Source organism: Mobula birostris, chromosome 12, assembly GCF_030028105.1.
Source record: "Mobula birostris isolate sMobBir1 chromosome 12, sMobBir1.hap1, whole genome shotgun sequence".
In the NCBI taxonomy this organism is placed as follows: Eukaryota; Metazoa; Chordata; class Chondrichthyes; order Myliobatiformes; family Myliobatidae; genus Mobula; species Mobula birostris.
Window position 1 is genome coordinate 94,066,087 of NC_092381.1, and position 27,881 is coordinate 94,093,967.

A 27,881-nucleotide genomic window follows, 5' to 3' on the forward strand; every position below is an offset into this window, starting at 1 on the left:
CCCAGGGGTACATAACAAGAGAAACCATAACACCATTTCAAAGCAGTCTTTGCCTCTCTCTCTTTCTCTTAATAACAAGGTGTTTGTGTTGTACACCTCTCTCCCTCTTTTTAAAGTTATAGTCCGTAAATAAATAGGACCCCTAGGGGTATATAACAGTACTGATGTATGATCGAAACCTTCTTACATTACCGCACAAGCAAATCAAATCATTCATAGTGCTTTGAGGTAGTGCAACATAAAACAGTAACAGAATGCAGAATAAAATGCAATAGCTACAGAGAAAGTGCAGTTCAGGTCGACAATAAGGTGCAAGATCATAATAAGGTAGATTCTGAGGTCAGGAGTCCATCAGGAGTCATGGATGTACTGGTGGTGATCTCCCAACAGGAAGTTGTCCTTGTGCCTGGTGGTATGTGCTTTCTGGCTTTTGCATGTTCTGCCCAAGGGGAGAGGGGAGAAGAGCGAATGTCTGGAGTGGATGGGGTTTTTAATTATGCTGGCTGCTTTACTATAAATTTATTAATATTCTTTTTCCTAAGATTAATTTTGATATGAATAGCTTAAATTCTGTTCTTATATTCATGAATAAGAAAGCAACAACAAAAATTAAATAGATTTGAGAAAAGCGATTTGTTTGCTGAAGTCATGCCTTGGCATAACTTGACACTTTACAACAATCAGTTGGTGATGGGCAATTGTTTTGAAATTGCACCCACAGAGGGATTCCATACAGCTGGTTAGTTTTCTAGTTTAATTCTGTTGTCTGTATGTCTTTATCAGCTTTTTACCCCCCTTCAATCACAACCCTTGCCCATCTGTTCATAATCTTTAAAGGGACTTGTCTGAATTTCCTGATTCTGATTCTCATTCTAATATTAACTGGTAAAGAAATGTCTACCTCTTTCTGCAACTGGATTCTTGACTTCCTCATCAGGAGATCACCACGTACACATTGATGATAACATATTCTCGCTGACAATTAACACAGATGTGCTTCAAGGATGCATTCTTAGCCTACTGGTTTACTCTCTCTACACTCATGACTGTGGCTAGGCACAGCTCAAAGGCCATCTATAAATTTGCTGATGACACTACTGTTGTTGGCAGAATCTCAGTTTCTGATAGCACATCATTCAAAGAGGGGTCTTCAGCAAAAGGATTGGAAATCAGAATCCCTATTATGGTCAAGAAAACCAAATTAGAAAACTCTATCATGAACCCTGATAGACAGTGTTCGGTCCATTAGAATTGGATTTAGAGAACTTTGAGAAAAGCCGTTCGTAGTTTGGAGATGCTTTCTAAAGGAGTACTCAGTATGTTTCAAATGTTGTGCTTCAACAGCACACCAAACAAACAACTGTGAAGCTACCACCCACTGCACTGAGTGCGACAGTGACCGGCACATATCAGCACTTCATTCAGGGCTAGCGCCTTGGGCTACTACTGATTTCTGCACAACCACAGCAGAGCGTGGTGGGAGCCAGCTCAGTTTTCATCTGATAGAGCTACTCCCTCATGCAAAGAGGTGTGCAGGAAAGGGTTCCATAACAAATCCTGCTCCAAAATCCTGTCTCGTCAACATCTATCTGAAAGGACAGCCTGAGAAAAAAAATTTAGATTTAGCCAAGCTGGTCTTCTGTCACTCAGAAGCTTATTATAAGCTAGCACTTTCCATCAAAGGTGAGGCCTTCCTTTTATTCATGATCAAGGAGTTTAGCAAAGACAAGTCAAACAGTTGGGTAGCTCTCCATGATAACTCCTACCAAACAACAGAGAGTAGGCCCTTAGTCGACTCATGTCTCTCAGACTCACATAGAGAGAGAAACCAGAAATGAAAGATCATTACAAGAAGTTCACGGAGAAACTCTTCACTAGCAGTTGAAATAGCAAAAATGACAACAAAAGGGCTGGACACAGAACTAGATGATATCAAGATCTTTAATTGACAGCAATGTTTTGCCTGCTTATATATTGAATGAAACAAGGAGTTCCATGTTTATGTACATAATAGGATCCAAGACATCAGGTGATCAACTCAGAAGAGCCAATGGAACTGTTTCTACTGATCTCTACTGGCTAACCATACCACAAGAGGGCTCCAAGCTAATCAGCTCACCCTGTCCTCATGGTTAACTGGCCTGGCATATCTTGCTGATCCCCACCAGGATCATCATCAAGGCGGTATTTTTGAATTGAGATGGTTAAAGCCTGTGTAGTAAGCCTGTTCTCAAGACAAGTCTCTGAGACTATCTTTCTTTTACTAAAGATTTAGAGAAATGATCATTTGACTGTTAGTTTCACTGGTTAAGTTTGACACCTTAAGGATGGCAGGCGAGTAGTATTCTGGGCTCTAGAGACGCAGTTTCTTTTGTATGAACATCATTTCTTGTATGTAAACTTTTTTATTTCATTTCTTGCACGGGTAAATTTGGATTTTGTTTTGAAGTACATGGTGGACCGATACCTATCTCTGTCCACTCTTCACTTGCCCTTGAAACAGCAATATCTGTGAGCCGTAAGTTCTGTTAATATTGGTTAACATTGAGCAGATATTTTTAAGGAAGTGTTATGTTTATCGCTTATTGTTAAGATATTGTTGTTTCATGAGTTTACTCATGGTTACATGTCATAGTTATGGAGTGTTATGGAGTTATGTGTATATTTCCTTGGTTAACACTGGTTGTGAGAATAATTGAGTGTTAGTATATTCAGCCATGCAGCAATTCTGTATTGACTTTAATATGTATTTCACTTAACTTTCTGCAGTTTCACAAGTAAGATCTCATTAAAAGCCCTGAAGGAAGCTTCTGACCCTGGCGATTTTTGAGAAGGCGTTTAACTCACATAGCTTTTTATATAAGCAACACACATAAAAGTTGCTGGTGAACGCAGCAGGCCAGGCAGCATCTATAGGAAGAAGTACAGTGGACGTTTCGGGCCGAGACCCTTCGTCAGGACTAACTGAAAGAAGAGCTAGTAAGAGATTTATATATGTGCACTACAAGGGCAGTAGTTTGAACCTTATCGATTTTTATTAATGCACCACAGAATGCAGCGTATCTGGATGCATCTACTTTCCCTATGACTGCAGTAAACTGCAGAAAGTTGTGGTTATAGGTCAGTACATCACAGAAACCACCCTGCCCTCCATGTACTCTGTCTATACTTCGTGCTGTGCTGGTAAAGCATCCAGCATAATCACATACAAAAGCAAAAAAGCAAGTACCACACCAGGCTCAAGGATAGCTTATTCTCTCACTGTTGTAAGGCTATGGAATAGTTCCCTTGACTCGTCATGTACAGTACTGTGTACCTACATTGCTCTTTCTCTGTAGCTGTTGCACTTTATTCTGCATTCTTTTATTGCTACATGTTGTACTATCTCAATACACCGTAATGATTTGATCTGTACAAACAGTGTGCAAGAGAAGCTTTTAGCTCTATCTCAATGCATATGACAATAATAACCCAATTCCAATATTTACATCTTGATCTTTTCTTTATGGTATTAATGAAGTCCCCAGGTTGGTATAGTTAGTGAATTTCAATAATATAATTCAGATTCCTGAATCCAACAAGTACATGCAAATACCCTCAGCAATGATCCCAGAGGAGTACTCCTTCCTGCTGCCTGAGAACCTTACCAGCTAACTTGGATCATGTATCTGTTTTTTATTTGTTAACCAGTTGGAAATGCATTTTGGTACTTGTTTTCCACTTCCACGTGTGCCAACATCAGTAATAATAAAAATATGTAGCCTTTGCAGCTCTAGTTTCAGATTCTGTGTTGAGCATGAGGCTCTCTTGAACATCCACGTACTTCTAAATATACCCCATGTGGCCTCCTGTATATTGGTGAGACCTGACGTAGATTGGGAGACCACTTCACCAAGAACCTGTGTTCTCATCTGCCCGTAAAAGCAGGATCTCTCAAAGGCCACCCATTTTAATTCTACTTCCTATTTCCATATTCCTGATGGCATGAACATTAAGTTCTCAAACTTCTGGTAATGCCCCACATCCTCCTTCACCATTCCGTATTCCCTTTTCCTTCTCTCACCTTTTCCTTCTTTCTCCTTTTCTGCCTATCACCTCCTTGTGGTGCTCCTCCCCCTTTTCTTTCTTCCATGGCCTTCCGTCCTCTCCTATCAGATTTCCCCTTCTCCAGCCCTGTATCTTTCACCAATCAACTTCCCAGCTTCTTACTTCACCCCTCCTCCCCCTCCTGGTTTCACTTATCATCTGTGCTTCTTCCTCTCCTCCCCCACTTTCTTATTCTGACTCCTCATCTTTTTTTCTCCAGTCCTGATGAAGGGTCTCAGCCCGAAACGTCGACTGTACTCTTTTCCATAGATGCTGCCTGGCCTGCTGAGTCCCTCCAGCATTTTGTGTGTGTTGCTTGCATTCCCAGCATCTGCTGATTTTCTGTTGCTGTCCATGTATTTATCTAGATTGCTTTCAAATGTACTAGCCTCAAATATAATTTCTCTTAGCTTATTACAAATGTGCACCACCCTTTGTGTGAAGAAGCTGCCTCAATGCCCTTTTTCTCACCTCTGATCATAAACCAATGCCGCCTTGTTTTTAGCACTTCCTTCCTGGGAAATGGACTATGTGCTTTCACCCTGTCTGTGCCTCTTACGATCTTATATACCTCTCTCGGGTCACCCCTCAATTCCTTGCATTCCAGGCAATAACTCCCTAGTATATGCAACCTCTCCTTGTAACCCAGGTCCCCAAGTCCAGGTAAATCCCAGTAATTCTTTTCTGTATTCTTCAAAGTTGCTGCGTTCACCAGCAACTTTGATGTGTGTTGCTTGAATTTCCAGCATCTGCAGAATTCCTTGTGTTTGCTTTTCTGTATTCTTTCTGGTTTAGTAACAGAATGACTGAACTCTGCTCAATACGACAGGTGTGGCCTCACCAATGTCTAAAATAATGACAATGTAACTTTCCAATTCTATACTTAAATGCACTGACTGAAGCATGACAAATGCCTTTTCACCACCCCATCTACCTGCAACACTGCTTTCGGCAAACTCTGAATATGCCCTCCGAAGTCTTTGTTCCATAACACTCCCCATGGCTCTTACCATTCACTGGTTCTATCCTGGCTGATCTCCCAGAATGCCAAACGATGTGAGGTATATACAGGTGGCCCCTGTTTTCTGAAGGTTTGCTTTACGACACTTCGCTGTTATGAAAGACCTACATTAGTTACCTGTTTTCGCTAACAGAAGGTGTTTTCACTGTTACGAAAAAAGGCAGCGTGCGCCCCGAACAGCCAAGCTCCTCCCCCGGAACTGCATTCTAGCTGCCATTGCTTAAACACGTGCTTTATCTCGATTTATTTTGTGCATCTGTTAGCAAGATGAGTTCTAAGGTATCGGAAAAGCCTAAAAGAGCTCGTAAGGGTGTTACACTTAGCGTAAAACTAGACATAATTAAGAGTTTCGATCGTGGTGAACGAAACAAGGACATTGTCCGCGCGTTGAACTTGCCTGCATCCACCATTCACACTATTTATACGCAGAGAGAAAGAATTTTGGAAGCTGCCGATGTTACTGTTGGTTCTGCTCGTAGCAAAGTGGTCTCTCTTAGTCAGCATCCAATAATGGATAAAATGGAAAGTCTATTGCTTGAGTGGATTGATGGGTGTACAAAGCGTGGTCTTCGGTTAAGTTTCCTTATACTTAAGGAGAAATCAGTCTTTTTAATAAGCTGAAACAGAAAGCACTGGACGATGGGGATGAAAGTGTTGCGAAAGTGGAATTTAAAGGTAGTCATGGGTGGTTTGATCGGTTTCTGAGGTGAGGGCAGCTTCATAATTTAACGTTTACCGGAGAGAGTGCTTTGGCTGATACTGAAGCTGCCGAAAAGTCCCAGCAGAACTGAAGAAAATAATTAGAGAGAGTGGTTATTCGTATAAGCAAGTGTTTAACTGTGACGAAACTGCAATTTATTGGAAAAAAATTGTTGAGCAAGACATTTATTTCGATAGAAGAAAAGTAGGCTAAGGGACACAAGGCATGGAAGGACAGGTTTACCCTAATGCCTATTATTAACGCCACTGGTGATGCTGTCCTTAAGCCTCTACTAGTGTACCATTCAGAAAATCCGAGGGCACTTAAAGACGTTGATAAGGAAATACTTCCCGTTGTGTTCCGTTCACATCCAAGTGGTTGGAATACCCAAGTGCTTTTTTCTGAGTACACGAGTGGATACGTTAGTCCTTTTGTCGAAAAATACTGTAGAGAAAATAACCTCGATAATAGGTGTCTTGTGATTGTCGATAATTGTGCTGCTCATCCACCTGGCGTTACCGAGTATGGCGGTAACGTTCGTGTTGTGTTCTTACTGCCAAATACGACATCGTTGCTGCAGCCGTGTGACCAAGGCCTAATAGCCACAATTAAGTCTTACTATGTGCAAAATGTGATGCGTTTTATTGTAAGAACTATTGACAGAGAGGGCAACTCCGAAGCGTATTTGCCAGAGATCTGGAAAGAATACAATATAAAATTGGCAATCGCCAACATTGGAGATGCTCTCGATAGGCTAACAGTCTCGATAAGAAATGGCGTTCGGAGGAAACTGTGTCCTGAAGCAGTGAATGATTTTAAAGGCTTCGAACCATCAACAATAAATACAGAAATACTGAGTTTGGCTACTGTACATACATTATTTCTACTTTATATAGGCTGTGTATTTTTATGTGTTATTTGGTATGATTTGGCAGCTTCATAGCTTAAAGGTTACTGGAGAGAGTGTTTCTGCCGAGAGCGCTGCCGTGAGATTTTCGCTGCGCTAGACAGTGCAGAAAAGTATTTCTACTTTATATAGGCTGTGTATTTATCATATCATTCCTGCTTTTACTATATGTTACTGTTAGTTTAGGTTTTATGTGTTATTTGGCATGATTTTGTAGGTTCTTTTTGTGTCTGGGAACACTAAACGTTTTTCCCCATATTAATAAATGGTAATTGCTCATTCACTTTTCAATATTCCAGCTTATGAACCGTTTCATAGGAACGCTCTACCTTCGGATAGCGGGGGAAACCTGTACTGAACTCTATTGAGAGCCATTTGCCAATCCACGTGCCTAGCTGATCAAGAACTCCCTGCAATTTTTTAAAACTATATACACAGTAGACATCAACACGTATTTTAATATAAACAACAAACTTACTAATCATACCTTTTACATTTATGTCCAAATTGTTTATCTATAAATTACAAACAGCAAAAACAACAGTGCTGACCCCTGTGGCAAACCACTAGACATATGTCTGATTTACAAGTTAAATTGTTTTACACTGTCTGATGCAAGACCATTGAATTAATTATTTTAAATTGTTAATAATGCAAGACCATTGAATTAATTATTTTAAATTGTTAATAATGCAAGACCATTGAATTAATTAATTTAAATTGTTAAAAATGCGTCAATTTTCTTGCATTCTCATTCAGTTTTTTGAATATCTAGCTTAACATGTCATATGTTTTTCTTTTTGACATTTTACTGACAATCGCTACTGGCCATAAATGTGCTATTGTGTTCTTTTTTAGTACACATATGAAGTCCTATTTTGTCCCTTCACTGAAAGTATGTGTTTATAGAAAATCAAGCAGTTTGGAACTGATGTGTAAATTCTTTTTGCAGTCCTGCTGAATGAAAACATAATGGACTTTCTAAAATTGGGACTTTAATTTAGATCAAATTTATATTAAAAGGGAATAACCTGCAGTCTGTGACTAAAGATGCCTTATAAGTAAAATGTTCTTCACCAATCTGAAGAGAGTTCCATGTTGACAACAGTGTAGTGGCAAACATTTTTAAGAGCATTGGCCAAAAATGGATAGTCTTAAAAAAATTCTCTTGTGCGCTATGGTATTTTTGAGCATAGGTTATTATTTATTAATTATTAACAATAATTATGAACTTTTTTTAAGGAAAAAGAATTAGCCCTGTTGCTTATTTAGATGTATTCATTGTTTACTATTAATAAATTAATATTAACATAATTAATAATATTATTATATATAATATAAAATTAATATTAATATTGGTAAAGACAGATCGAAAATATAACATTTTAGAAAATCTGTCCAAAAATTATTAATATTAATCTTTAAAAAGACAAATGAAAAATAACTTCATTTCTAAATAGTATTCTTCTTGCAACCATTTACTATCCAAATGCTGATGTGTACACCAGGCACCTGCGAGGATTTCAAAACGTATAATCCAGTGGCACATTTTCTTGCAATCATCCAGGTGGTGCCAAGCTGGTGTGAGACGTTTCCTGTTAAAACATTACTCTGCTCTTGGATTATAAAATATCATTTTCTACATCATTTAGCAGTAAAGGTAATAATTGTGTATCTTTTATTACGGATTGGTAAGGAATATAGGGGTGGCATTGCTTGCAATGTGCCATCTTGCACATGCTTTGCATAGGTTCACCACCCCTGATTTAGACCAAACCCTAAGTTAATATTGGACAATTACAACCAGGCAAGTCTGCAAAATGGCAGTTGTGAGTTTTTCACAGAGGTCTGACATTGAGGATTAGGCATCCATTTTAGACATTTTGTGAGTATTAAGACATCAGCTATGCCCAAGAAATGTTTGGTTTTGATAATAAAAGATATTGGAAAGTGATTTCATCATTTCTCATATTTTTCAGTCCAAATTAATTGAAAACAATTTGTAGAACACTGATCTTAAACTATAATATTTATCAATTTGATGCAAAAGTAACTATTTCTCTGCTTTTATTTAGCATGTGGGAGAGAGACTCCGGTGCTCTGCAGACTACCGTCAGGTCTGCCATCCACAACAGACATCTATTGGGATTTTCTGATGAAAATGATGCTGGAGTTGATCAGGAAACACTTACTGAAGGCAGCAGTTATAGGTAATTTGCTCATACCCCACTGACCTGATGGTATTTTGGCTTGAGCAGGTGAAGTTATGAAACATTTTGCTTCCCTTTCACTTCCTATGACCCATTACTAAAGTTATTATCTTTATTATATTACCAACAAAAGGCTTTCCTTAAACTTACATATTTAAAGTAATAATATATTCTTGCTCTCAGTAAAGTCTTATGCTGTAAAGAATTTCAATTGTGTATGTTTTTTCACATCCAAACACCTCAAGGTGTTTTGAAGAGAAGGGAATGAAATGGAGAGGAAGGACAAATGGAAACATGGAAAGAAGTGAAGAGATGTTATCTAGGTCTGATAAGAAGAAGGCAGCTATATTTTATCCAGGATAGAAACAGTGGAGGACTTTTAAATCCATCAGAGCACAGCCAGGGATTCATGTGCACCTCCTCCAACCTTGTCTATTGCAATCAGCACTTGTGTGTTGGTCCTCTACACTGGTGAAACACAAGAGTAGATGAGGAAACTATTCTGCAGAGCACCTGCACTTTCCCTACAATAGCCATCTTATTGGTTCATTAGTATGTCATTTTAGCTGTCCTTCCCACTTACACAATGACATGTCTGTCCTCGGCCTTCTCCACTGCCATAGTGAGGTCGAACACAAACTAGAAGAACAGTATTGCAGATTCTTCTTAGGTAGCCTAAACCCATTAGTGGTATGAACATTAAATTTTCCAATTCATTCCCTGATACTCCTTTCTCTCAACAGTGCATTCAGGGTCTCTCTCTTTGTTCATTTTTCCCATCCCATTCCTTCCTCCCCTTCATTTCGAGCATCCTTCAGCCTTGCTCACCTGTTTCCATCCTCCATGTACAGATCTACCTTAGTTTCTTCTTCCTTGGTTCACTTTTCTCATGCCCTCCTCCACTGGCCCACCTGTCTTTCTCTTTTCCTCTCAGTTTTCCAACTATCATCCACCAGTCTTTGTCTCAACACTCCCTCTCCCTCTCTCTCCACCTACTTTTATCTGCCTATCATCCCACTCTTTTCCCTCTCCCCCCACCCCACCCCATCCCCAGACTGGTTCTGCCATTGCAGCCTTGTATTCACCTCTCCCCTCTTCAACATACAGTGGGTTTCAGTTATTGGAGCCTTTGGTTAATTGAGGCAGCTTCTTATTTGGGACAGCTCTTAACAAAAATTAATTAGTGTTGACAGTGAAGCTGATACAGGAATGAGATTAATTCAAGTATAGTATATTATATGATTGCAAATGTCAAAATATTCATTCTTAATGCTTGTTCTATGTTCATATGGTGGCAACTGAACAATCAGATTCTATGATTTAAAAAAAACTCAAAAAACACAGGATAAGATTTTAATATCCCTCGTGCCAATGGGTTATGAGTACTTGATCAAGATTGTCTTGATGTTGGGAGTAGCACAGGGTTGACATGCAGGGATTTTCAAATGGGCATCCTCCTTCCTTGATGTTTCATCGATTAGCCCACTACATCTCCGGACGATGACTTCTGGTGTCCCAGAGTCAACCGCCCTCCCCCCCCCCCCCCCCAATGTGTCTTCCCACTCTCTTGATGTTATCTTGGAGCTCAGGAGAAGTATTTTCACTTGATCCAAAGCCAGTGACTGCTTCTTTCTGCTGCCACCTTAGAGTCTAACCATGGATCCTAGCTCCTTCAGCAATTTGATGGTGGATGTGGCTATACATCCCCTACAACCCACTTTCACAGGATATACTTTGGTTTTCCAGCCCTTTTGTTGAGCTTCAGCTCCTAGATCTGCACAGCATAGCCTCTTGTGCTCATATGTTTCAGCCACTGAAACCTCCCACAGGACTGTGAGTTCCCCCCTTCCCCTTTTCTTTCTCCCTAGGCCTCCTGTCCCATGATCCTCTCATATCCCTTTTGCTAATCAACTGTGCAGCTCTTGGCTCCATTTCTCCACCTCCTGTCTTCTCCTGTCATTTCGGATCTCCCCCTCCCCCTCCCACTTTCAAATCTCTTACTAGCTCTTCTTTCAGTTAGTCCTGATGAAGGGTCTCGGCCTGAAACGTCAACTGTACCTTTTCCTAGAGATGCTGCCTGGCCTGCTGCGTTCATCAGCATCTTATGTGGGTTGCTTGAAATTCCAGCATCTGCAGATTTCCTTGTGTTTGAGTTCCACAATGTAGAGATCTGTAATGAATAATGCAGAGATAGTCAGGTTAATCATTATATGATCTTGGCAAGTTTATTTATCAGGCGCTTGACTGATTGTTATTAACATAAAATCTGTGTCTGGTTTTGGTCTGCCTTTATGGTTGCATCTATTTCATTCATGAGAGCTTTTATTATTTAAAAGAGAAAAATGTTCTTCTTTGAAACTTCGCTTCCCCCACCCTTAATTTGAAAGGCTAGAATTACAAAGAAAGTTGTTAATAAACAACTCAAAATGTGCACGTTTAGTTCTGCTGCTTCTACTCTACTTTTATAGCATGTATTGGCCTGGATTTCCTCCGTGTATTTTGTGTAACTGTGGTAATGGTAGATTTTCAATGTATCCCTTTAAATAAGTTCAACATTCTTTCAGAAATCAGTGATATAGAAGCAAAGGATGTGACAGCACTGTGTGTGGAACTGAAGTGTCATAAGAGGTAGTAACAGATGTGGACAGAGAAAGAATGGTCTGAGTTTTGAGAGTCTGTTAAAGCCTTCTTGTACATAATATGCATTCTTAATAAGATGTGTCAAGAATGAACCTTTTCATAATTTACATGCTGCCATTCTTTCCAATTCTGAATTAAAATGCCTTGCATAACATCAAGCACAGTGAATCTGGCAGTAGTTTGCTTGTTGAGAGTAAGGCAGCAATCTCGGACATCTGCAGAACAGAGTGTTTTTAAAGATCAAAACCTTTAACCACATCAAGGTTGCTGTTTACTTTATGCTCAGAAATGTGGACAAATTACAGCAGACAGCTCAAACCTCTGGAGAGTTGTCACCAATACAACCTGTGCAAAACACTCTAAATCAGGGTTTCTCAACTGGGGTTCTGCGAGAGATCATGATTTTAAAAAAAACTTTTAAACTTCACGGGATGTGCAGTGCTAGAGCTTCCACTGGTGGGCAGTGACCAAGCAGCCCCGTTAGCAATTTCATTAGAGGTCTCTCAACCCAGTATGGCCGTGTGCAGTAAGACCGTGTTTATTTGGTTGAGTCCATTCTCAGCTTTTGACGCGAGATAGGGGAGGCCATTGATAATTAGTGAACACTGTATTGCACGGAGGGGAGGACGTTAGGCTGAGGAGGAGCGCGAAGTGCGTTTTCTGAGCATTGAATGGGCAGAATGTTTGAGCTGAAAGATGAATTGCAGGAGTACTTTCAAGAAAATAGTAGGCCAGATTTTGCTGAGTGTTTTGAAGTTGAAGAGTGGGTGCAGAAACTAGCCTACTTACCAGACATTTTTTACCATGTGATCCAGTTGAACAAGCCTCTGCAAGGCCCTGGAGAAAATGTGTTGACTTCAAGTGACAAGGTTCTTGGATTTAAAAGGAAACAGAATCTTTGGAAAAATCATGTTGCAAAAGGAAATCTTGAAATGTTTGCACTGTTGATTGGGCTTGAGAGTGAGGAATGATATTAGAAGGTCTCAAGACTTATTGAAAACCACCTGGAAGAACTGCAGAAAAAAATTGAACAATATTTTTTCTCCCTTTCCACACAAGTGTATGACTGGGTGAGGGAGCCTTTCTCTGAATCTTCTGCTCAGCCTGAGAACTTCTCTTTGAGAGAAGAGGAAGAACTTTGAGGTGCAGTCTGATTGTGGACTCAAGATGAGACTTGCTGACCCTGCCCCTGGGCAAGTTCTGGATTTCTGTGAAAGAAGAGTATCCTGCCATTCATAGAAAGGCAAAGGACATTTTGCTGCAGTTTTCAATATCGTACTTGTGTGAACAAGCTTTTTCTTGTTTAATAAGCATCAAGAGCTAGGATAGAAATCATCTCATTTCAGTTGAAGGTGAAATCTGTGTGTGCTTATCTGAAGTTTGACCCAGAATTGAGTATTTATGCAGCAACAAACAAGCACAGGTTTCACATGCTAGGCCTGTATTTGAGCCTGATCATGTCACTTTAAAAATAAAATGTTTTTTCAAAATCTTGTATAAAATTATGTCTGAGGCTATATTTTATTCATATTTCTTTGGCTTAAGGTTCTCAGTAACTTTACTATTCAACATTGTCAATAAATTTTCATGTTGTAAATAGCATTAATTAAAATCAATTTACAACTTTTATTTAAATTAAATCTACTGAACCTATCTTTAGAAAAATTAAATCCCATTTTGGGATAAGCCAGTTAATTAACAGAAATTTATTATGTTTGCCTTTATGAGGTTTTAAAATTTATGAAATGGAAAGAAAGATTCATTTCAAGAAAGAACAGTATCACTAAAGGGGTAGTGGTGAGCTAACGGGATTAAAGATAGACAAGACCCCTGCTCCTGATGGAATGCATCCCAGGGTACTGAAAGAAATGGCAGAAGTTATAGTAGAAGCTTTGGTGATGATTTACCAAAATTCTCTGGAATCTAGGCAGTCCCAGCGGATTGGAAGATGGTGAATGTCATGCCACTGTTTGAAAAAGAATATAGGCAAAAGACAGGTAACTATAGACCAGTTAGTTTAACATCTGTAGTTGGGAAAATGATTGAAGCTGTCATTAAAGAAGAAATAGCAAGCCATTTGGAAGAAATGGATTCATCAGACCGATGCAGCATGGAGTCAGCAAAGGCAGGTCCTGTTTGACAAACTTGCTGGAGTTCTTTGAGGATTTAACAAGTGCAGTGGATAGAGGGGAACAGATGGATGCCACTTACTTGGATTTCCAGAAGGCATTCGATAAGGTGCTACATAAAAGACATCCATAAGATAAGGATGAATAGGGTTGGGGGTGATGGGTTAGCATGGATAGAGGATTGGTTAGCTAACAGAAAGCAGAGAGTTGGGATACATGGGTGTTTTTCTGGTTGGCAATCAGTAGTAAGCAGTGTGCTGCTGGGGTCGGTGCTGGGCCTGCAAATGTTCACAATCTACATTAATAATCTGGAAGAGCGGACCGAGTGTAGTGTATCTAAGTTTGCTGATGACACTAAATTGAGTGGAAAAGCAAATTGTGCAGAAGCTACGGAGATCTGCATAAAGATATAGATAGGTTAAGTGAGTGGCCAAGGGTCTAGCAGATGGAGTACAGTATTGTTAAGTACAAGCTCATCCACGTTGGAAGGAAAAATGAAAGAGTAGACTATTGAAATGGTAAAAAAATTATCAGCATGCTGCTGTGCAGAGGGACTTAGCATGAATCACAAAAGATTGGTTTGCAGGTGCGGCAGGCTATCAAGAAGGCAAATGGAATGTTGGCTTTCATTGCTAGAGGGATTGAATTTAAGAGCAGGGAGGTTATGTTGCAACTGTACAGGGTACTGGTGAGGCCACACCTGGAGTACTGTGTGCAGTTCTGGTCTTCTTACTTGAGGAAGGATATACTGGCTTTGGAGGTGGTGTAGAGGAGGTTCACCAGGTTGATTCCAGAGATGAGAGGATTAGACTTTGAGGAGAGGTTATAAATATTTTAAAATGATCTGGAAGGGTAAAAAAAAAAGCAACACACACACAAAATGCTGGAGGAGCTCAACAGGCCAGGCAGCATCTATGGAAAAGTGTATAGTCGGCGTTTTGGGTTGAGACTCTTTATCAGGACTGGAGGGAAAAAGATAAGGAGTCAGAGTTAGAAGGTTGGAAGAAATACAAGGTAATAGGTGAAACCAAGAGGGGGAGAAGGGTGAAGTAAAGAGCTGGGAAGGTGAAAGAGGTAGGACTGGAGAAGGGGGAATGTAATAGGAGAGGACAGAAGGCCATGGAAGAAAGAAAAGGGGGAGGAGCACCAGAGGGAGGCGGTGGACAGGCAGAGATATAAGGTGCAAGAGGTAAAAGGGAATGGAGAAGGGAGGGGTCCGTTACCGGAAATTCGAGAAACCAATGTTCATGCCATCGGATTGGAGGCTACCCAGACGGGATACAAGGTGTTGCACCTCCAGCATTTTGTGTGTGTTGTCTGGATTTCTTGTACCCGCAGATTTTCCCTTGTTTGTGATTGGAAGAAAAAAAAATTGATATCACAATCAGGACCAGAAGTTTGAGGTTTTGAAAAGCATGTTTGTAAGTACTTGTATAACTGGGTCAACATATGACCTATTTGAAATGTTTGAATTTTGACACTACTCTAAAGTGTCTTTGAGCAAGTTGGTCAGTTAATTTTAGCCAACGCTTCAGTGGTTCAACAAGATGGTGCTTTCTGAGGAACTCTTGTGAATCAGTGCAGTCAGCACAACAGTCAACTCTGAAGTTTTAGTATGCTGAAATCCATTGCAATCGTTTATCTTTTGCTACATTCTATATCTCTTCATTGGTCTCAGTACATTATTTATTACCGCAATAATTTTTCGTCGTTTGTTATTTTTTAAAGTATTGTTCCAGCCATCCCTGGTCCAACATGGAGCATTGCAATTTTGTTGAAAATATGGTAAATAACATTGGAGGATTTAATTCAACAAATAAAACATGTTAGTTTATATGCATGACACAATTTTCGATTGTAATTAAACTGGCTCGGCCTTGGGAAGTGATCATTATCAAATGGCCCATCCCAACCTCTGGCCGCACCTCAGTCATATGTACTTAGCATTTGTTTTCTCAGCTTTAAATCATTGAAAAAAAGGTTAGAAATTCCAATGACTAAAGTGAAGTTGGTGTAGCATTGTTTGTTTAACCAGTGACAGAATTGCAAGCATGAACATTTTTTTGGGCACAGTTAGCATTTGCTTAGCTTTGTCAACTGATTGTTAATTAGAATAAGTCATGTGCTGAATTGTTTTAAGAGATTTTCTGATAAAAATGTTGATGTGAGAAAATATTGCATTTGCTTTGTGTTTCTGTATATTTATCCTTTTGGATGCAGTTTTGGCTTATTGTCCCTACCCATCAAGCATATCTACAAGTAGAATAATGGTTTGCAGATGTTTGTTCTTATTGCATGATGATTTGGGAAAATAACAAGAAGCTGACTGCCTTGTGCTGTAAGGACTGTGACGAAAGAGGGTTACAAAAGTACACATAGACTAAGATGTTAACTGTCCTGTGCTAGCACCAGTGGGATCAACAGTTGATCTGCCGCCTCTCTTCAGTAGAGAGAGATAAGTAAGGCAATGGAGCAGCATTTGGAAATATTAATGAAGAGACGAGAGAGTTTAACGGAAGGAGACACCGGTCTGAATATTGTCAAGACCGGCTCCTTTTGAACCCTGAACTGTTTGAAGTGTGATGGACAGGCGATACCCCAGCAGAGGGATAAAAAGGGGCAGGTTCGCTAAGACGCGACACACGACACCACGAGGTAACGAGACCCTGGAAGCGGTGTGCCCCCACAAGTCGGTGGGAGTTTTTGGAGGTTTGCTCACGGGACCAGCCATAGACGCACAGGGTGGAAAGATACAGTCGGCGGGAACCTGGTGTGTGTCCGCCCTTGCCTGGGTGCCGGGTTCACCGCTGGAGAACGATCGTATCTGAAACGGAGGGGTCACAGTTGGTGACCTCAGAAGACATTACAAAGGGCTCGCCCGAAAGCTGACTGCGAGGAATATCGAAGGTCTGTTTGGAATCCGATTTGAATATTCATTCGTTCTCTCTCTCTCCCTCTCCAACGGCACGACGACGATTACTGCGAACTGAACTAAACTGAACTCTGTCACTTGTGATTGAACATTTTACCCCTAGACTGCGATAGAGCTGATTGACCCTATTATCCTAGTTCTGTGTACATGTGTGTTTATTCATTGCTAACCTGTTGCATTTATATCCTTACTATTAGAGTACTGTGTTGCTTATTTCTTTAATAAAACTTCCTTAGTTCCAGTAATCCAGGCTCCAACTGAGTGGTCCATTTCTGCTGGTTTGGCAACCCAGTTACGGGGTACGTAACAGGACAATGAACTGCACCACAGTTCCCAAGATTAGCCAGCAGCCTTCTCTTATCCCAATTAAAAGAGGTGTAGTTTTTTCACTGAAAATTTGTTCATGCCAGTTATTTTAAATTTGACTGCCTTCTTTATTTCATTTCTTACTTTTCCATGGTCAATTCTGCTGTAGCTCATTTGCTGAACATTGGGTATCATTTGACTCACTGTTCTGTTGTTTGTTCAACTTCAATAGATTTCTTCTTGGTAAACACTTCAGCTCCTTGGTATTTGAATATTGTGTTGTCAAGGATTATATCCATTGGTCAGAACTTGCAATCTTGTTTCCTAATGTCAGGAGAGTAAATGACATTGCAAGCATGAGGCCACCTTTGACTTGATAAGATAGGTAAATTTGATTTATTTAGTTGGTACAACATTATTTAAAGCAAACATTTTACCGTATTGATCCTTGTATTAAAAAGAGGTTTCATACTTAAAGTTGATTTGTCTGCCAGTGATAAGAATTGGTTGTTTCTGGTCTCCTTCCGAAATCTGAAGATTGCCATAATAGAATGCCAAGTTTTGTTCATCAGGAGGAGGAGGAGCACAAAGCACGCTCGGGATGTAGTCTGTTATGAGAAGAGGTGCAATATGTCATAGAACATGCTAGAAATTGTAAAATGGCATTGAGCATTATTTGGTTCTGAACCAAGTAGAATTTTGTTTTAATGGAAAAAGAAAATATACACTGAAGGTGCATGTATTTGCTTTTGCAACCGAAATATCACAGTAATGATCCAAGCTTTCAGTTGTATCCTCTGATTATTTTTATTTACATTCATTGAGGGCAATAGGACCAGTTCTGCAGATATTAGTATTTTTTTCGGGAAAGCAAAGCTAAAAAATCAAACCATGTTTCTTTCAGAAATGGAATTTCATTTTCGGAAAAGAAGGATCTAATGGTGGTAAAGAAGGAGCCTCTTCTCTTTGTCCAACGAGCATGTCAACCTCAAGTCAATAAGACTGAGTCACTTCGGTGAGTGAATAAATGCTATAGTCTGGAAACCATCAACAGTTCTTTATTCATTTAAGTTCTCTAAATACTAATTGGTTCTTTATTTGAGGAGTCAGCTTTCTGGCTTAAGGATATGAATTGAATGTTTCTGTAAATGTTAATCATACCCAGGGCTGGATTTAGTGGGGCCAGAGCCCCTGGGATGGAGGCCCTGATGGGCCTTTGCCGACACCGTAAAATGCTGCTGTACCAAGCAAAAAAAGGCAAGAACAAGAGCAAAGGTCGTACTCAAACTGTTCTTTCAGTTCTGTATCTATTCTTCTGCTGTCAGACGCTAGTGTAACGTAGGTCAGTATCGTTTTCCTGTGGTATTCGCTATTTTCATGCCCTCCTAGGCGCTCAGCGGCGTGTTTCCAGTCGCTAAAGCCGGTTTCGAACATGGACTGACAGTTAACATCACTGAAGATGGGGCATGCAAAACAAAACACACAGCTACTGGAAGAGGAATATAAGTATATGTACTCACCATTTGAAGTGAAATTTGAAGTGAAATTTGGAGAAAAAACGTCTCTGCTGTTTGTATACTTGTTCCGAAACTTTGATATCCACGTCCTTATTCTGGCGGGACTCCGGCCCTTTCATAGCCCAGTACGCTCGGATTGAATCATCCAACGTTCCTTTCCCCAGCGAGCAGGATCAGTGCTGTAAGGATCCTCAGTTGCAGTAACGTTAACATTAATGGCAGCCCGACTTGGTTGTTCAGAAGCCTTTGAGGTTGGGAATCCCAAAGTCATGCTCTCCACCTCTTCAACGTTAGAGGCAGGACGGTGGTCCTGTGCTAATGCTGGTGCTAGCGCTAGCTGTTAAACAAGTCTCCATTTGTCCACCGGTCTCAGACTGTGTGACAAGAGTGATGGTACTGCTGCATCATCAAGAACAGGTTTAAGAATTTCTGTCAATTTCAATGTCTTTTTTAATGCTTCTTTCTCATGGTCCTCTTTTTCTTGTTTCTTTTTTCTTTTCTGTGTTCCACTCTCATAATTTTTTTTGTCCGCCATGATGATAGCTACCTATTTTGGTCCCCTCTGCAGCTCTGGCCTCTGGGCTGCAGCCCATCCTAGCCCTACCTAAAGTCCGGTCCTGATTATACCCATCAATTAAATCAGTAGTTCTACATACTGAATATTTCGAAGAACTTCCTTTGAGTGAAAGCTTTGAAAATAGTGTTCTTCCAAAGAAATTTTAAGAAGTTGCTCTGGGTATGGTTTTAAATTGTCCCTTTACAGACTGAGTAGAATGGTTAGTGTCAATGTTTTCCTTTTGTGGTGGTATGAGCCTGTGGTGAAGAGAGAGGTGATTGTGGCAATGCTACTAATGGTGAGAGCCGAAATTTCAAAAGACAAAATAAGTTTGCTTTCACATTTTGAACCCAGATTTGGTAGGGAGTAATTCTTTTCAAACCTTTAAACACCTGAGCCTGATGGAATAGATTTTGGGAAAAAAACAGCAGTGTTGCTAAAGGATGGGTAGATATTGTATCCAATTTCAGACCAGTAAAGCAGTGAAAATTTTACAGTTGCCTGGAGCAAGGCGGAGGTTTGCTGACTGAGTTTGCTTTTGTACTTGCCTTGGAAGTGCAATCCGTTCGTAAAGTAGTCCATTCCTTTGTACAAATGGACAAATGAAAGAAAAATTACTCCCTGTGCTGAGAAAACTGATTGAAACATTTAAGGCCTGCTTACTGTGTCTGACTCTCTGGACAGGAATGCAAGCTGAATTCAGTTTAGCCCACCCAGTTTGTAAATGGCTTTCACAGGACATTAAAATGTATACTGTTGCCAAGTGTTGTCTGAATAAAAATACATTTAAGTGGGAGCTTAACATATTGAATCTCCAGCTCACGGAATGATGGCACTTTAAACATTAAAGCACTTGACTCATTGTGCTTTTGCAGATGGTGAAATACTGTAACAGTTAGCATATTTGACTTATGTATTTTTTATTTTCTTTCCTCCTTTTCAGCATGACAACAAAGCAAACTTGTACTTACATAACGACTTCAACATATTAAGTTGTTTGAAGTCAAACACTCACAGAGACAACCTATAATGTGGTAGATGGTTTGTCTTTAATTACATTGATCAGTTGTTACATGGACAAGAAAAGGAAATAAAAATGGTAATTAGATTTGTTTATTTATAAGAAGGAATGGACAATGACAATGGGCAACATAGCCTCACAGGCTCCAAATTAACAAAATAACTTAACAAGAGAAAATTTGCAGATGCTCAGAATCTGAACAACACATACAAAATGCTGAAGGAACTCAGCAGGCCAGGCAGCATCAAGGAAAAGAGTACAGTCAATGTTTTGGGCTGAAACCCTTCGGCAGGACTGGAGAAAAATGTTGAGTGGGTTTAAAAGCTCGGGAGGGGAGAGAGAAACACGAGGTGATAGGTGATAGGAGCTGGAAATCCAAGCAACATACATAAGCTGCTGGAGGAACTCAGCAGGCCAGGCAGCATCTATGGAAAAAAAATACAGTCAGTGTTTCGGGCCGAAACCCTTTGGACTCTCCAGCATTTTGTGTGTGTTGCTGAAGAGTTCGGAGTTCGGAAGAGATAGAAGGCCATGGAAGAAAGGAAAGTGTAGAGGAGCACCAGAGGGAGGCAGTGGGCGGGCAAGGAGATAAAGTAATAGAGGGAAAAAGGGATAGGAAATGGTGAAGGGGGGGGAGGTGGGGGGCATCAGAAGTTTGAGAAATCGATATTCATGCCATCAGGTTGGAGGTTACCCAAACAGAATATAAGATGTTGTCCAACTTAAGTGCAGCCTCATCACAATAGTAGAAGAAGCCACGGATGGACATATTGGAATGGGAATGGGAAATGGAGTTACAATGGGTGGCCACTGGGAGATCCCACTTTTTCTGATGGGAATTTTATTATTTTGTTATTTAATAAAATAACTTTCCATCCCCTCCATACAGCAGATCATTATTTTCTATTCCTCAGTTATGAAACAGAATCTGTTGTCAAGTCAGATTAAAAGATTTTAGGGCAGATGACAAAATTGGATCAAATGGGTTTATTTTACAGAGCAAAAAGGAAAGTGACAGTGAGCCAGAGCAGCTTAAAGAGAGAATTCCAGAGCTTTTGTGGTAGCTGAAGGCAACTCCACAAAAGATGGAGAAATTGAGTTCAGGAAAGGTCAGAAGGCTAGTATTTCTCATATATTTTTGTGTTCAGTGGAATGGAGATGTAGATACATGGCCATGGAGGAACTGAAAACAAAAAAAAGAGGATTTTTGTGTGGAGGCTTTGTTTAACTGAGAACCAACATAGCTCATTCAGCATTATGAGTGACTTCGAGAGTTTGGACAGGGCTAGTGGATTCTTAGTTGATGTCAATTTTGAGAATAGCAGAAGAAAGGAACTTGGCTCACTTTATTTTGAGTAATTGTGGCTCTCAGATGAACAAAACTGAACTGATAAAGATGATGGCTTGCCGCTCATTGTAAAATGCTTATTATTTCAGAACATAAGAGGAGTTTATATGACAGAAACGCTCATATTGTTTAGGAGGTTTGAGCTCTATATAATTGGCTCCATTTGTGCACTAACATTTACTACAAGTAAACATTTTTTTATGGAGTTTAACAGGAATTTATTCTAATTTGCCGAAAGGAAGTATTTCCTTTGCATAGTTAGTCCACTCCTTTGGTGCCTGCTCTATCACTTCATGTTTTTGAAATGGAAACATCTGGGGAAAATTTGGGACCATTAATCATGATCAAGTTTTGACCATTGGAGTTAATATAAATTCACATTGAACGTAGATCTTAGCAACCATGGAGGACCATCCAGTCAGTTCCTTCAGCACCTGCACACTGCAGCATTGAAATATGTATTGGAGATTGGATGAGAAATGTGTCCGATGCCATCTCCGTCATTGAACTCACCATGATGTCTTATGGTTACTCAGGAGTATACTGGGCTGTGCAGCTTGATACTATTCTGCCCACTGTACTTCAGTCATTTCAATACATTCAGTAACCTTCATTAAGTCAAGTGGACTTTATTATCAAATGTACATGTATTCCAGTTGCAGTGAAAAAGTTACTGGTAGAGCATCTTAGGCATATAGCATTAGAGATACAACATTTACAAGAAAAGCATAAATGAGGTATCAATTATGCAAAATTATGCAATAAAGAACACAATTAGATCAAAGAAAAAAGTAGCACAGTGTGTTCATTTAAAAAGTCAGATGAAACTGTTGATATTTTATATTTTAGTTCATAGGAATGTTTTTTAAAAATTACATAAGTTTAATGTGGTTTTAAGTGAATATTATTTTATTGTCTTTTTATTTCTATTTTACAACTGTTTCTAAACGTCTCTGAACAACAAAAGCAGTGGCAAAGAGCTTCTGACACCGCGAGTTGTTGTAGGCCAACAGTGGGCAGGCCCTTACTTTCTGCAACCTGTGGAGTAGTTACTGCCCACGGACATTGTAATAGTATCATATCAGTGTGGCCAGCGGAAAATCACAATGTCAGTGCAAGTGTTCCCACAAGAGGCAAACACTAGGCACAGGCAGGGTGCAGGGTGAAGGGTGATACAGACGATTAATTCAGCTGTAGCATATTTTTCTGCTTAGGAATCTGTCAACACAACTTAACTATAAATCTCCAAGAATGCTATTGATGTATTAAAAGTGATTTATTATTGTAAGCAATATGTACCTTGGCACAGAGAACTGAAAATTTGTGTAATAAAAATTACCAGTCACAATCTCTCCAACTGATTATATGTTGTCATGTAAATTTATATTTGAATTGCGTTCATCATCATTTAATAATATTCCCACAAGCACTTTGATTGTCCAGACATAAAGTGAGGAATATCCAAATCAGTGCTGCAGTGACGATGAAACTGTTCTTGATTAAACACTTTTCTCCATTTTGCTGCCACAGGCTTGCTGATGAACTTCGTGGGTGGGTCCATCGACATGAAGTAGTCAGAGACAAGTTGAGGAAAGGATACAAGATGCTTCATAAGTTGAAGACTGTACTGGTATGTACTTTTTAGAGGAAAAAATGCTTTATATCATGTCAGTGAAAAACAAGCAAAAAGTCCAATAATAAACTAAGTCTTAAATATGCTGGAATATTTGGATAAGATAAGTGCAGTAGGCTTTGAGTGAGAACTTCAGGAGTTCAGTAAACAGTATGATACAATGGAGCCAAAAAAAAAACTGTTTCTAGATTGTTACAAAAGGATCAGATTATGACTCCAGTTGGCATAAAAAATTAAAACTCCTGTTACATTTTTGTTTCTTTTCTAGGCCTTTTGCTCAAAGTATCATCATTTCTGCTAAAGTTGTCATTAGTTGTCAGGAGGCACAGTCTCAGAATCCAAGAATGTCCCTTTAAAACAGACATGAGGAGGAATATATTTAGCTCGAGAATGGTGAATCTGTGGAATTCGTTGCCACAGTTGGCTGGATAGGCTCTTGATTTGTAAGGCCATTACAGGTTATGGGGAGAAGGTAGAAGAATGGAGTTGAGAGGGATAATAAATCAGCTATGATTGAATGTTAGAGCAGACTCTTATGGTCTTAGGAGTCTCTGTCCATTCCATTCTATTGTGCATGTGCACTGATCCTGATGTATAGATCAGTTTCAGATAAATGATCAGAAAATCTTTGAGTAAATTTTCTTAACTGCTAGATTCTTAGGATCTGAGGGCAACTATGTCAGGTGGAGCTGGGGAGAAATTTGTTCATGGTGGTACATATTTGGACTTCTTAACCATAGAAGTTAGTGAATCTCAGCCATCAAGTGTTCAGAAGACTGATGCCAATGGATTTCTAAATGCCTGAAAAGTTGATTGTTGGAATCAGTAGCAGAAGTAAATTGTGTACAAGAATCAACCCTGGTTTCATTGGATAGTGAAGCACAATTGAGGGTTTATATAGGGTACACATGCTGAAGTGTTTCATATAGATCAGTAGGTTCATAGGTTTGCAGATCCCACCAAGTTTGGTGGAGTTGTGGACAGTGTAAAAGATTGGCAAAGAATACAGCGGAATATAGGTCAGTTGCAGATATGGGCAGAGGAATGGCAGATGGAGTTTAACCCAGATAAATGTGTTACTCTTTGGTAGGGCAAATGCAAGGAGACAGTACGCTGTTACAGGCAAGTTCATCGCTCCATGAAAGTGGTTACACAGGTTGGTGGAGTGCGATTGTGAGAGGCTGGACAAACTTGGGTTGTTTTCTTTCGAGCGGCAGAGGCTGAGGGGAGATCAGATAAGAGCTTTATAAGATTATGAGAGACCTAGATAGAGTATCTGTTTCCCAGGACAGGAATGTCTAATACCAGAGGGCTTGCATTAAAGGTGAGAGTGGTGGGTTCAAAAGGTTTGTGATGGGTACGTTTTTTTTAACTCTGAGAGTGGTGAATGTCTGGTATGGTGGTACAGTCTTTTGAGAGACGTTTAGATAGGCACATAGGGAAGATGGAGAGATATGGACGTGGTGCAGTTGGAGGGAGTAGTTTTTGGGGTTTTTGATTTACTTTTTAGCTAGTTTGGCACAACATTGTAGGCCTAAGGGCCCGTTCCCATGCTGTACTGTTCTATGTTTTATGTACTCTGATCTTGTGTCTCAGCAGGATTCCTTTTTCCCATTTTGGAACATGATAACTGTCAACTTGAATGGCTTTATAAACCAAGAAAATATTTTAATAAATGTGAAATAGACAGAATTCTTTTAGAGTACATATCTGAACAACCTTTTCAAAGAAAAATATAAGTTCCCTTTCCCTTTCTTTAAATTATGGTTTCTGACGGATCACGAATGACTTTTAAATTAGCCTTGGTGTTGCATCATTATCAAATTTGTGTCACTTGAAATAACGTTGAATTTAGAAGGTGGATTTACTTGAGTACATAAGAGTGGATGTGCTTGCATTGAATTCAAGATTCTTCAGAAAGGTTTGATGATTGATGTATGATTGATCACTGATTACTGTAAATTAAATGATTACATATTCTGCTACTGTGAGTGCTGAATTGAAATGAAAGGCAATATTCCAAATGCTGAATTTGGACGCATTTCTTGTAAATGGGATATACAGAGCAGCTAATTAGTCAGCTTAAGTTGACAGGGTGTTGAGCAGGGGTGTTCTGTAGTGTGTGACACATTCTGATGGATACAGGTGTCCCCCGCTTTTCAAACGTTCGCTGTACGAAACCTCACTGATACGAAAGACCTACATTAGTTACCTGTTTTCGCAAACAGAATGTGTTTTCACTGTTACGAAAAAGGCAGCGCACGAAAAAAAGCGCGCTCCCCGAGCTGCCGCTCTTCCCCGGATTAGGAACTGCATTCTCGCCGGCATTGCTTAAACACGTGCCTGTGAACAGCCATTAGCAAGATGAGTTCTAAGGTATTGGAAAAGCCTGAAAGAGCTGGTAAAGGTGTTACACTTCGCGTAAAACTAGACATAATTAAGCGTTTTGATCGTGGTGAACAAAGCAAGGACAAAGTGAGTTTGGCTTGTGGAAGTTGACGAAGATGATGTTGAAGAGGTTTTGGCATCCCATGACCAAGAACTGATAGATAAAGAGCTGATGCAATTGGAAGAGGAAAGGATTACAATTGAAACCGAATGCAGTAGCGAATGGACAGAAAGTGAAGTTGTCCAGGAACTGAACGTGAAGCAACTGCGTGAGATTTTCGCTGCAATGATGAAGTAGGACTTTAATTTTGAAAGGATACGTCGGTTTAGGGCATATTGGCAAGCTGGTTTGAGTGCTTACAAAGAACTGTATGATAGAAAAATGCGTGAGGCTCAGCAGTCAAGCATACTGTCGTTTTTTAAGCCTTCCACATCAGCCACAGCAGACGACCAACCTCGACCTTCGACAACGAGGCAGGCAGACATAGAAGAAGCTGACCTGCCTGCCCTAATGGAAACAGACGACGAGATGACACCCCAGTGTCTCACCACCCCAACCCCCGGGCCACAGACAGATACCGATTCGCCGAGAATGCAGCGGTAGCTGGGAGGCACACAGCACATCTTTAAGAAAAAAGCTGAAATAAACATGCTAAATAATTAGGTGCTGTCCGGCACTTAAATATTGGCCCAGGTCAGAGGTAATTGCATCACAGAGAATTCAGCGGTAGCCGGGAGACACACAGCATCGCCTCTGATCTGGGCTGACAATTACGTGCCAGGCAGCACCTATTTAATTAGCATGTTTATTTTGGCTTTTTTCTTAAAGATGTGCTGTGTGCCTCCCAGCTACTGCTGTACCCCTGAATGCTTCGCGATCGGTATCAGTCGGCGGCCCAAGGGTAGGGGCCACTGCACCACTCCAACCTCTGATGACTCAGCCTAACACACCATCATCAGTGTGCTCGGCAAGCTGTCTTCCCAATTCCCGTAAGTGATACTACACTGTACATCACATTATTTCTACTTTATATCGGCTGTGTATTTTTACGTGTTATTTGGTATGATTTGGCAGCTTCATAGCTTAAAGGTTACTGGAGAGAGTGTTTTTGCCAAGTGTGCTTGCATGAGATTTTCGCTACGGTGGACGGTGCGGCAATAATTGTGGAAAAGTATTTCTATTTTATATAGGCTGTGTATTTATCATATCATTCCTGCCTTTACTATACGTTACTGTTATTTTAGGTCTTATGTGTTATTTGGCATGATTTGGTAGGTTATTGCAACACACATCAAAGTTGCAGGTGAACGCAGCAGGCCAAGCAGCATCTGTAGGAAGAGGTGCAGTCGATGTTTCAGGCCGAGACCCTTCGTCAGGACTAACTGAAGGAAGAGTGAGTAAGGGATTTGAAAGTTGGAGGGGGAGGGGGAGATCCAAAATGATAGGAGAAGACAGGAGGGGCAGGGATAGAGCCAAGAGCTGGACAGGTGATAGGCAAAAGGGGATACAAGAGGATCATGGGACAGGAGGTCCGGGAAGAAAGACGGGGGGGGGGGGGGAGGACCCAGAGGATGGGCAAGAGGTATATTCAGAGGGACAGAGGGAGAAAAAGGAGAGTGAGAGAAAGAATGTGTGCATAAAAATAAGTAACAGATGGGGTACGAAGGGGAGGTGGGGCCTTAGCGGAAGTTAGAGAAGTCGATGTTCATGCCATCAGGTTGGAGGCTACCCAGACAGAATATAAGGTGTTGTTCCTCCAACCTGAGTGTGGCTTCATCTTTACAGTAGAGGAGGCTGTGGATAGACCTGTCAGAATGGGAATGGGATGTGGAATTAAAATGTGTGGCCACTGGGAGATCCTGCTTTCTCTGGCGGACAGAGTGTAGATGTTCAGCAAAGCGGTCTCCCAGTCTGCATCGGGTCTCGCCAATATATAAAAGTCCACATCGGGAGCACCGGACGCAGTATATCACCCCAGTCGACTCACAGGTGAAGTGTTGCCTCACCTGGAAGGACTGTTTGGGGCCCTGAATGGTGGTAAGGGAGGAAGTGTAAGGGCATGTGTAGCACTTGTTCCGCTTACACAGATAAGTGCCAGGAGGGAGATCAGTGGGGAGGGATGGGGGGGACGAATGGACAAGGGAGTTGTGTAGAGAGCGATCCCTGCGGAATGCAGGGGGGGGGAGGGAAAGATGTGCTTAGTGGTGGGATCCCGTTGGAGGTGGCGGAAGTTACGGAGGATAATATGTTGGACCCGGAGGCTGGTGGGGTGGTAGGTGAGGACCAGGGGAACCCTATTCCTAGTGGGGTGGCGGGAGGATGGAGTGAGAGCAGATGTACGTGAAATGGGGGAGATGCGTTTAAGAGCAGAGTTGATAGTGGAGGAAGGGAAGCCCCTTTCTTTAAAAAAGGAAGACATCTCCCTCGTCCTAGAATGAAAAGCCTCATCCTGAGAGCAGATGCGGCGGAGACGGAGGAATTGTGAG

General features: G+C 40.6%; 1 protein-coding gene across 3 annotated transcripts in view; it reads left to right on the forward strand.

Annotated features, from left to right (window-relative positions):
* The window catches only part of atf6 (activating transcription factor 6), a 420,957-nt gene that overhangs the window by 154,117 nt on the left and 238,959 nt on the right, over positions 1–27,881 (forward strand). For all 3 annotated transcript variants that reach the window (XM_072274311.1, XM_072274312.1, XM_072274313.1), the window contains exons 10-12: positions 8,790–8,924; positions 17,836–17,946; positions 22,904–23,003. In XM_072274311.1, the coding sequence (XP_072130412.1) occupies positions 8,790–8,924; positions 17,836–17,946; positions 22,904–23,003 (346 nt within the window). The remainder of the gene's footprint in view (positions 1–8,789; positions 8,925–17,835; positions 17,947–22,903; positions 23,004–27,881) is intronic.